The sequence below is a fragment of the Ctenocephalides felis genome, unplaced genomic scaffold, assembly GCF_003426905.1.
Source record: "Ctenocephalides felis isolate EL2017-DRISC unplaced genomic scaffold, ASM342690v1 CF-g0.4_SCAFFOLD_03571, whole genome shotgun sequence".
Taxonomy (NCBI): Eukaryota; Metazoa; Arthropoda; class Insecta; order Siphonaptera; family Pulicidae; genus Ctenocephalides; species Ctenocephalides felis.
Genome location: NW_020539725.1, coordinates 11784758 through 11797234, shown reverse-complemented (window position 1 = coordinate 11797234; position 12477 = coordinate 11784758). Strand labels below are relative to the sequence as shown.

The following is a 12477-nucleotide window of genomic DNA, read 5'->3' as shown; positions in this document are numbered from 1 at the left end:
TAATCTCTATAAAAGCATACAAGTAGACAAAAGGGCCGCATATAACGTTTACCCTGTCAAATGAGTAAACAATTAGAAAATAGTAAATAAATAAATAAATAAAATAAGTTTTAAGAGCCACTTTACAAATAATAAATTATATTGATAGTTATTCCATCTCTGCTAATGAATTTTTCTGGCAAAATACCAGATCGAGGTTGTATACGGTGTGATCTTTGTAAAAAAAATTACCCATGAAATTTGTATTTTGCATTGGTTAAATGATGTAGCTATTATTGGAAAAAGTCTACAAAATTAGAAATAGGTAATTGGATCTGTTTTACCCCTGACTGCCCCTCTTCACACCACCTATGGGCCAAAATGGGACAGATGACAAATTAAAAAAAAATCAATAATCGTAAATCTATGATTCGATGGAAATTTTAGTGAATATAGTTCGATACTTTTTTATTTGATAACGTGTTATGTATTTTATTATAATTTGCTATTATTGCGAAAACATAACATGTTGTGTTTTCATTAACACATTTAATAATTAAATTGAAAACCATTGACTCTAAAACAATCATTAATTTTTTTTTAAATGCCGATCTTTCATTAATATGCAATTTGAATTATAATGTCTCAATAATTTTATTCCTATTATCCATTATCAGGATCCCGGGCGTAAATCTCCGAGCGCCGATTGTCTCGTGGGGGCTGCTCCGGAAATGTTCGCAGTGGCCCATTGGACGCAACAGGTGCCCCATAGGCCGCCTCTACCAAGGGGCTGCCACGTCACACAGCTGATGGTTCTCGGCGCCTGGCCTAAGGCGTCCCAGCAGGACCAGAAGACCGCCAGTGCTAAAGTATACTGGATGCTTGCCAAGTCGGAAAAAGAAGTCAGGTAAAATGGATTTATATTGAATTTGGAGAATTAGTTGAAAATAATCAAACGTTTTAATATGTGAGATATTTTTGAGTTTTTTTTTCACAAAACAAGTATTTGGACGTGATTAAATAATAATTTCTCGACAGTAGGGGCGCAAAGGTCCAATTAATGCCTAAATAAAATTAATACATGAGACGTATCAAACAAACAACTATCGAACAATGTTCAGTAAAATGTAAATGTAAATTCCTAATTATAGAAATATGTTTTTAGTTATTTTTCTACAATTAGTCATCTGTCCCTTTTTAATCCATAAGCTGCCACGAATGTACACGAGAGCGAATGTATTATTTTTAATTTTAAATCGCTTCTCCGAAATAATAATAAAATTATTTAACTAATACAAAATAAAAAAAAATCACATTGGTCAAATTTTTTACAAATATCACACCGTATATAACCTGTGGTTTTGTGCTAATATTTTTTTTGCCGGAACGCTAAAATTTAAAATCCGGTTCATAAACCGGTTCAAAAAATTTGATATATTTCGATAAGAACTCACGAATCTAATATATTGACTTCTTATATAATTAACTCTATTATATACAGCTAGTCTATAAATTAAATTGTACAAGTATGAGGAAATTATTGAGTACATAATTTATATTCTTTAATAACATTAATTATATTTATTGTGGTATTATTTGTATTCATTAATACTTACAGGTATTTATTATGATATAAATGTACTCAAGATTTATCTATCTATCTTACTGTACTATATTATTGTATATCATAGGTAGATATCTATTATCAATTATACCGTGAGATACCTACACCGTCATTATTATAACTTATTATATAACTATTAACTTATTATATACCTACATACTTTTTACTTCTTATAAATATTACTGTCTAATTTATATATTTACCTATATTATATAGGTTTACCTTACGCCCTATGTATTATCTCTACCTATCTATTGTCTATACCGGGAATTGAACCCGGGACTTCCGCATGGCGGTCGCGCACCTTAACCACTACCCTATCGGCTACCTCCATTAATAATAAAATATGGGACGCACTGTTGTTTCCGCGGGTCATTTTCTAATTAATTAGGTAATTAATACTGAGGTGGCGCGACGACACGCGAAAAAAGACGGTTGATTGTAGCGTTACGGTGGTGTAGTGGTTAAGGTCGTCACGTTCCACGCGGCGGACCCGGGTTCGATTCTCGGTAGGGTTAATGTAGCGTGTAAGGAAAATTATAGGTAATAGAATATATAGTAGATATAGGTTAAGTGTACTCCGTATACAATGTAGGGATTTGAGAGTATGTGATGAAATATAGCGTATGGTATAGATGTAAGGCGTGTAGTATAGAATGCAACGTATAGGCATTATGTAAGGCTATAAAAATACACGAATGGACGGAACCTATGATGTAGGTGTTAGCGTATAAGAAATGCGAATGAATATAAAATTTAATTTATAAATATTATTTTTTCTATAAGAATTTTTATCTCGGTATTAAATATCCAAAATATCCGTTAAGGCGTCGATTACACCTTACTGCTGCCTTTGCCGTTATCACTTCATAGAAAATTAATTACTGCACTTTTAAACGATTGTGTGCACTGTGCGACAATAGATATAGAATTATAAATTTTATTAAATGTTGTTGAGTAACTTGTGCGAGCTAATTTTCTTAAGATGTTCTTAGTCTCGCAACTTACTGAATTCTAAAAATTCTAAATTTAAAAATATAATATAAAAATTATTATACCGCTGTCTGTGAGGGATGGCAATTTATAAATATACAGACTAATATATACAGAGTTTGCATTAGACCTAAAAAGGGATGCTTATTTACCTAAGCTATGAAAATATATATGGAAAAATTATATGATTTGCACATGCATCCTGTGCTCACTTCAACTAAACAATGATCATAATATATTTAACGAATTTTTAACAGTATTTACAAATTACATTCAAATCACCCGAAGCAAGTGGGTTAATTTATTAATTTGCCTCCCCCCTTTGAATTTAAAAATGGATTTTTCTGTGGGGCGCGTGCCCCACGTTGAGAATTACTAGTCTAGAAGTACAATTTTTTAATCTACTACCAGTTCAATCAATAATTGAGTGATCATCAATTCCACAGCACCTTCATCAGATTTTTAAAAGATCAAAGTTTCTTTGAATATGCAAACAAATCTCAAATTGTAGGCCGAAATTTAGACAATAAGTCTATTGAAATATCAGGGTAACTTTTTTGCTATAAATTGTCAACTAATTTACCAATAAATAAATGTCAAAAAACAATGATTAAAAAAAATTACCAATAAATGTTGGATTGTAAAAATTTACAAGCGATCAAACGATTTCAAAGAAACAAAAATTATTACAAAACCTATTGTGTGCACATATATGTATGTTTATTACAATAATAAGAACATTTAATAAAAATTAGTTGAATAATAATTTATAAAATTTACTAATTAAATCATTTTCTGTATATAGCGATTTTTTAATATTTTTTCTTGCCGGAACGCGTTCCTTCCCAAAAATGATTTGCCGAAACGACGTTCCGGCGCGTTCCGGCTCGACAACACCACTGTATATAACCTATAATCTGGTATTTTGTCGGAAATATGTAATGGCAAAGTTGGAATAGCTGTTAATTTCTTGAACTTAATTTACGTTTTCATTTACTATTTTCTTATTTTTTTACACGTTTACCAGGGTAAAGATTTAGTAGATTTTTCTTACCCCACCCACATGTCAGCTTTAATAGAGGTTCAATAAAAAAAGCTGTTGAATTAAATAACATATACATATGCACTTAAAAATTATAGTCAGGTATTGTCAACTAAATAAAAGAGCTCAAAATTAAAAAAAATACCAATAAAAACAAAATGCTTTTTGTTTTTTATTTATTTTTGTTTCAAATATTGGTACATAGCTATTCACCTCCTGAAAGCAACGTAGTGAGAATTGAGATAATGGCTGGTTATACGTCTTCTGCCTACTACTTTAAAATAGTATTGCTGAAAATCTCTATATTTTACTTGTTTATAAGGCAACGTTGGTGAACGTTTTTACCCGTGGACCGTCAAGCCCCGCTACATTCTACCAAGTACAATTATTTTTACAAGTCTTCACTTGAAATGAAACGATTTGCTCTATTTTTATACAATAGTGAATTGTGATTTCCAACTGAACTGTTAACACTAATCAGATTCTTTTTTAATTTTTTGACGAATTGTTTAAAGAAATCGAAAGAATTATACTATTATGATTCTTTATGTTTTAAAAACTACTTCAGAATTAATTCAGAAAAATTGAAATTATTTTATCTAGAAATTTGATGTGTCCATGTAAATTGCTCAATTACCAATAAATGGTTATTTTCGCATATTTTTTATTGTAAATTTAAATTTTGAACAACTAGACTTGATTCAGAAAAAAAATACCAGCAGACTTGTTAAATTCTAAATACAATTTAATTTTTTTAATTTTTTTTTAAGTCGTTTAAATTCCAAAAAGCGTATTTCAATAAGTTAATATTTCTTAATTAGATTTATTCATAATATTATCCTAAACAATGCTATTGCTTAATATTTTCATAATTATGATATGGTAAAATACTTCAGTTATTTTACTTATTATTTAAATAAAATGCATCATTTTTAAATGTTAAGAATTTACTTTACTTTTGCAATATTAAAATGCAATGCAATGCTATAAAAATGCAATATTTTTTACCAACATTAAATTGATATAAACGATCGTGTATTTAAGACCTGAAGGTAATACAAATTACAACTTGTTCAAATGATATTCGTAGTCAATGAGAATATTTTAATTTCGAATATTCTAATTTCTAACGAATTGACAATAATTTTTGAATAGTTATTTTTAACCACAAATTCTGATATAAGATTCGCCCACGTTATTGATCTTAAAATATCCATTTAATATCTGATTTAATCTTTTTAACTGCAGTAGATGATCATCGTAAAAGTATGCCGCTTCAATTAAAACTTTCATCTACGTAAAACATTTTATGATACAACCATAATTCTGCATATTTTCAACTAACAGAAAATAATAAAATATGAAAATAAAGTACATGTTGAAAATTAAAGCGAACAATATAACATTGAATTCTATTAAAAAAGTTTTATAGTGAAATATTTTTCTATTGTAAAACATTACTTATAGAACTTTTATCTGAGATGATATAAAACTTAAGGAAAAATTGTCATACAAAACAAACAAAATTTGGTATTGATATTTTATAAATTGAATTAAATTTTATGTTTGTATATAAAAATCATTGCATTGATACATAAAACATACTACTTTTCTGAAAAATATAAATGTACCTAAATAAAAATTATATTAACTTATTGAAATCAAAAAATTCGAAAAAGCGATATCTTTGAGTCCATATACACATGTTTAACGTTTTTTCCGTTTCATAGAAATATAATTAATGTATTTATAATACACATAAATAAATAATAATATACATAATAAGTTTTTATGTCTAAAAAGTTCTCCGAAGTGGTTTTGTCGATTTTTATTGATTTTTTTACAGAATTTTATATCCGTATTCAGTAATTCTGAGAAACGGTTACTATCTATTTTTATAACCCCAAATAATAAAGATGGTTTATCCTAAAATATTGTTTTTAATTTTTGGATGAATTTTTTTGGTAGTATTTTAGTAATTCAATAATTTTCTATACCGCGTTCAGTCATTGAATATTTTTGACATGATTTTAGTTCTGATTTTTAAAATTAAACGAAAAATAAAACCTTACTTTAAAAAATAATTTATTTTTATTAAGGGTTGTCCAACCCTGATGTTTTTTTTTAATTTTGGAATCAATTTTCTTTAATTTAATTGTTTTAATGTGGAATTGATAAATACTTGCAACTCTTTTTACAAAGGTTGTCCATCCCTCCCATTTTTCCACTGTACAAATATTTCCCGATGCACGCAACCAGTACATAGTTTCTAAATAGTTAGAATAAAGAGCAATTTTTGCAAAAAATAGGGAGATTAAATAATAAAATCTGAAGATACAACAGTTTTTGATAGGGAACCTAGGTACCATACAAAGCTATGGCAAAGCTGTATAATTTTCCACTCAATCAATTTTTTGCAAACTCGGTCAATTGGCTGGGCATACCACATAACAATATGTGGCTTTGTAATTCAAAAATTAATAAATTAATGAAAATTGCGGTGATAATATATCAATATCTCGAAACTTCAAATGTGCCAAATCAAATGGCTCAAAACATTTATATGTGGCGTGCTTTGCAATAGGTAAACCATTCACATATTATTATAAGCTGTACCTTCCACCTACACATTTTATACTAGAAACTAGTTGGTTTGGTATTTAGCCTTGAGGCAAGTTACATGAACTTCCCGATATGTGTAAATAATCGACTTAATCAAAAAAATGTGTAAATAATATACTTCATTAATCCTACTTTAAAAAAAACGATAATAATTTTAGCAAAGTTTGACGAATTTTTAAGATTAAACTATTTGTCGTAAGGCCGCAATATTACAGTAAGTTCTATAAGACCATGATGTATATCGCCAAAAAAATTTCCTTGAAAATCGGCTTAAATTTTTTTTCAACAGGTAATTACAAAAAAACGGCTCGGTAGATTTTCACCTAAAATTAATCAGTACCATTCCCAACTAATATCTTTCGACCAATTTTTGATTTTTTAAAATCGGTTCGGTAGGATGAGCTTAAATGTCGACGAAAATTTAACACTTTTTTTCAACAGTTAATTACAAGAAAACGGCTCGATAGATTTTCACCTAAAATTAATCAGTACCATTCCCAACTATTATCTTTCGAACAATTTTTGATTTTTTAAAATCGGTTCGGTAGGATGAGCTTAAATGTGGACGAAAAGTTTAACACTTTTTTTTCAAATTACAAAGAAACGGCTTGACAGATCGTTGCACAAAACTGACAAACGATAATCCTCACCGAAGTACATCAAATGGCTTTTAAATTTCTAAAATCGGTTAAGGCGTTTTTAAGAAAACGTCGATCAAAAGTCTAATTTTGACAAATGCCAAAAAGACCATACTGATTTTTGCAAACTTTGACGAATTTTTAAAGCTGAACCAGTTGTCGTAGGGCCGTAATATTTTAGTATGATCTAAGAAGACTATGGTATCTATCGCCAAAAAAATAATCATAAAAATCGTCGAAATTTTTTTTTTTGAAAACTTTATTACAAGAAAACGGCCCGGCCGATCTCTACCAAAAACTAATCAGCACGATTCCCAACTAATATCTTTCGAACGGTTTTTGAATTTTCAAAATCGATTCAGAATTGCGGGCTAAAACGTAGACGAAAAATTTTTCACTTTTCTGCCATTTATGAAGAAACGGCTTGGCCGATCGTCGCACAAAACTGACAAACAATAGTTCTCGTCGAGATACATCAAATGGCTTTTAAATTTTTGAAATCGACCCAGCCGTTTTCGAGAAAACGTCGATTTACGGCAAAAAATCTGTTCACATACACATACACACACACACACACACACACACACACATACTTTTTCCAAATTTGGTCTCATTCGATTCAGAATGGCTTAAAACGTCGAGAAAACATAAAATTAGCGAATCGAATTTTTTGATGAAAACATAAACTTCTCCTTCGGGAAGTTAATTATGGCAGAACTTTTGTCGGTTCAGCTAGTATATATATATACTATGTATGTAAGCATTGTCTAATAATTTATTTCTGAAACATGCAGCGAATGGATAGAAGCTATTGCAAAAACGGTAAGTGATTACTTAAATAACTACTCTTATTTTTTCATTAAATTCATAACTTAGCAACATCAATCAGAAAATTTAAACCAGAAAATATTTTTGACGTGCAGTAAATGCTAATGCTTTATTCAATTTTAATTAGAATTAATTGTCAAACAGTATTTCCTTCATCTCTACAGCAGGTAAAGTTCTATCAGAATCATAGGAATTCTAAGAAAATTTGTTAGTTTGAAGTTTTTGTTTACGAGGAAAAAAACTCCTTTACGAAAATTTCAGCCCGGCAAGTGTATATAAAAACTATGAATAAAAATGCAAATATGTTGAATTTATTAATTTTACAATCACTGTATAGATAATACTAGTTATAAATTCTCTCAGATATCAACCATTTAATTTAAGTTAATTATCATCTACGGAAAAATCAAAAAATTATTCTGCGATGCATTTTAAAACTCAAACTAAAAATGAAATTTCCATTGCATTTGCATTTCACTGTATGCTATATAAAAGATCGTCAAAAACTGTTTCGAGAGTTCTGCAATAAAGTTGAAGGATTAAATTGTGAAGATGAAAAGGGTAAAAAGCTATTTTCCACTTTTTTAAAACAAAAACGATTATACTCATATTGCATATGAAGCAGTTTGTTGGGCGAGAAATAAAGTTAGACACGACCCAAGGAGCTTAGATGGAAAACTGACAAAAAATATAAAATATAAAAATTTATGCTACAATGAAATGTGCTATTTTGTTTCAACCTAACCTCCAATTATTTTAAACATCTTAATCAATTCTAAAGATTTTTCAAATGTCGTTATTGAATCATTTATTCTTTTCGTACAACTTTTTAAAAGTGTGTGTTCAAACAGGTTTGAATATGCATGCAGTTGCAATATTATTTAATTATAATATTATTCAATTCAGTTCATTCAGTTGCAATATTATTCAAATTTGTTAAAGCAAGCACCTAATTTTTTTTATTTTGCGGCTAATAATTTCTGATCCAGCTCATGATCAAATTTTTCGCTTAATAATATCAATTAATAAATTTACTGTTGATTTCATACAACTGGTTACAAGATTTTGTAGTATTACAGATTAATTTGCCAAGCCCAACTCAAAAACTACTGTCATTCTAAATCGATATCTAATTACTTCGGCTTATATAATAATCTATTTGGCTTACTTATTAACTTCTTCATTGACTTCTAATTCTTGTGCCATTTTTTCTTATTGAACTTATATCTTTTGTCTTCTTGATTTCCCCAAGGAGAAGTTTGTTTTCATCAAAAAATCCGATTCGCTAATTTTATGTTTTCTCGATGTTTCAAGCCATTCTAAATCGAGTGAGACCAAATTTGGAAAAAGTATGTGTGTGTATGTGAACAGATATTTGTAAACTTTTTTTTCGACGATTTTTATGGCTTTTTTTTGACGGTACATACCATAGTCTTATAAAAACGGCTCGGCTGATCGTCGCGCAAAACTGACAAATGCTAATCCTTATCGAGTTACATCGAACGACTATCAAATTTGTTTTTGTTTTTGAGAAAACGTCGACGAAAGGTCAAAAATCTGTTCACACACAGATTCACACCCACACACATATACTTTTTCCAAATATGGTGTCATTCGGCTCAGAATGGCTTGAAACATCGAGAAAACATAAAATCAGCATATAGACTTTTTTGACGAAAACTTTGATTTTTTTTTAACTTCTCTAAGGATATGTTTATATCCTTAGAGAAGTTAAAAAAAATCTTCTCGAAAAATATTTTTTTTATATTCTATAACGTTATATTATTCTATAACTCTACGAGCAATTATTTTGATACATCTCCAATAAACAATTAACAAATTAATTATAATGAGCACGTTGCATAAGCCAATTAATTTACAAAGCTTATAATAAATTGCGTTTATATCACTATTCACAGTTATTAATTACGCAATTAATTAAATAGATTGACAATTTAATCCTGAGCTTTTCATACAAATAGCAAAGTATACGTGTTTGTTACGGCGTGATATAATTCCTATTGTGGAAAATGAGTATCTCGCCGAGTTTAAACTTCGCAACAATACCGTATATGTACATGTTTAATTAGTTATATTGAAGGTTTGTTCAAGCAGAAAACCACGTGCCACTTAATGCCCTGGGCAGAAACACGATTTAATCATTATCAGACCTTTATTAATTAAAGTTCTCTTTGTAAAATTTTAAACATTACTGTTTGGAAGCTTTGCCGATAGTTTCCATCATCACCGTTTTTTTTTTATCAAACATGTTCAAATTTGTTTTTTGCTCTGGAAATTTAGAATATTGATACTATCAAAATTGAGTAGTGCATGGTGTCGTGCCTAAATGCAAATTGCTAGAACTTTTCGTACCGTCATGAGATATTCTAGGAATTTTAAATATTTCCAAATAGATTATTATAAATAATGCAACTTTTATTAATTTTCCGTAAAATATGTATATACGTTTTAAATAGATTATTATAAATACTGGAACTCTTATTGTAGACTAAATATAAGAGCTTATAATTTTCTGCATAAATGAAAGACCTTATTCTATATTTCTAAAAATTTCAGAGCTAATTTCTTCATTTCGAGTAGTTAGTGAGTTTTAGAATTAGAATAGCTATAATTATTATCAAATTATTTTTGTCAACACAAAAAGCAATATGTTTTTTGAATCATTCGAATCGGATGCTCCTTTTTTCTCAAAAACTGTATCTTTTAGCACTTTTTGCTTTGTATTTTCCAAACGAGTAGACTTCTGTTGTTACCAAAAAACTAACAAGTACAACTCGCCGTTAACACGAATCGAATGAATCAATCTAATCGGATGTTCGGTTCTCGCAAAAACTGAATTCCCAATTTTTGCACTTTTTGCTCCGTATTTCCGTATAGGAACGTAATGTTTTTTGAATCATTCAAATCATTTGAATTTTGATCCGTGCGCCCGAAATCGTGGACAAATTATTGTATTCATTCACATTACATATTACGTATATTTTGTTCTTATATACACATGCTTACTATATTATAACGTCTATTATAAGTCTCTATATATTATAATATCGTATAACGTAAGTAAATATTTATTATTATAGTGTGTTGTTATCCATTAGTGTGTACCCCAAATTTTATTTTTGCTGAAGTGAACCAACTGAAAGTGGTCCTGGACCCCGAGGGTTTATAGGAATAACTTTGGTAATCACTGTTTTAGAAGAACATCGATCGAACAACTGTTTTGGCACTCCACATAGTCTCCAGGTTTTCTTTAGAAGAAATTTTAGCCGTACCAGAACTAAAAAAATATATATGAAAGTTATATATAAATCTAAGACTCATCCACTCAATTTGTAGGATTGAATTATATTATTTGGCATATACTCGCTCTATATTTTACTCAATGTCTATTGACAATTATAGAAAAAAACCTAAAAAATGGATTTGTTCCAATAAATGACAATTACAATATTATTCATAATTTTTGGGAAACCTCCATAACAATTTTCAAGATATTAATATTTTTAACTTTTTGTATAATTTGAATTATTCTAACTTCTTAAATTTAAAAAAAATTCAGAAGACGAACAATACTTATGAAAATACAATCCTGAATTATCACAAACATAAAAATTATGCTTTCTTACATTAATCTCAATGATCACCAAGGTTTTTGCAATGTGTTTTAAAGTCACGAAACTTTATAATTCTTATTATTTTATGCATCTTAAACTTTGTGACTTGACAGGAATATTAATAGCTTAAGTTTTGGAGGATTAAGTTAGTTCATAGTTGTCGCAATTTAACTTGTTATTTGTATTACTTGAAACTATTGCAGTTGCCGCCGCCTCCGAGAATAGAACTTATCCTGGACAAACCGCACGCAGTTGGAGCGCAAAGGAGACCGGTTGTCAGGATCAGACGTAAGTTGATATTTTATAGCTTTATAGAAAAAATATGCAAAGTTGACGATTATATGTTATTGTTATTATATGTAATCAATAAATTTTTTAATATATCGCATTCATTTTTAGTTTTCTTTCTTTTTAGTTTGGTCATTAGTAGAGTCCCTTTTTTTCATATATAATTTATTTGTCACTCGAGTTCATTTTCCTTCATTTTAAGTTGGACTGTCAGTAGAATCCCTTTTATTTAATTTTTAGTTTTCTAGTCAGTAGAGTCAGTAGAGTCCCTTTTGCTTTTACTTTTAATTGCTTGTCAGTAGAGTCATTTCCATTTTTTATCGTAAATAATATTTGATTTTTTCTTTTTAAATTTATTATTAGATCTTTAAATAGGCAGGTTTAAGTGCTTCCAACTTGATTGTGGAAAAGATTTTGGTATGAAAAACTGTGCATTATCATATCAATTCTCAAGTTTACTTATTGTCAATTTAGCACCACTTCATAGTTTAATTTTAGTAAATAGAATAGGAGAAATACGGATAAAAGTCGTCTTATTTAAAAATTAGTAAGTTTTCAAAATCACAATAATCGCAATTCTGTCAGATGTTGAGCGTTATATTGTCACAGAACTGTCGCAGTAATCAGTTCAAACGTGTATCTAGCCTTCAAAAAATTATTTTGAAAGTGGGTTTGTAATGTTTTCTGGATTTTATTTATTATTTTGTAATTTCTATTAAATAAAGGGATTATGCCATTGATATCGACCAATTGATGATATCGATTAATTTTATTGCAATTATCAAGGGTCTCATGCAATTTTGATATTCATTCTTTCTTGTTCACTTT

General features: G+C 29.0%; 1 protein-coding gene across 1 annotated transcript in view; it reads left to right on the top strand.

The window, feature by feature from the left end:
• The window catches only part of LOC113385628, a 190319-nt gene that overhangs the window by 144530 nt on the left and 33312 nt on the right, over window positions 1-12477 (top strand). The window contains exons 5-7 of the mRNA XM_026623475.1: window positions 657-886; window positions 7693-7720; window positions 11565-11649. Of these exons, the coding sequence (XP_026479260.1) occupies window positions 657-886; window positions 7693-7720; window positions 11565-11649 (343 nt within the window). The remainder of the gene's footprint in view (window positions 1-656; window positions 887-7692; window positions 7721-11564; window positions 11650-12477) is intronic.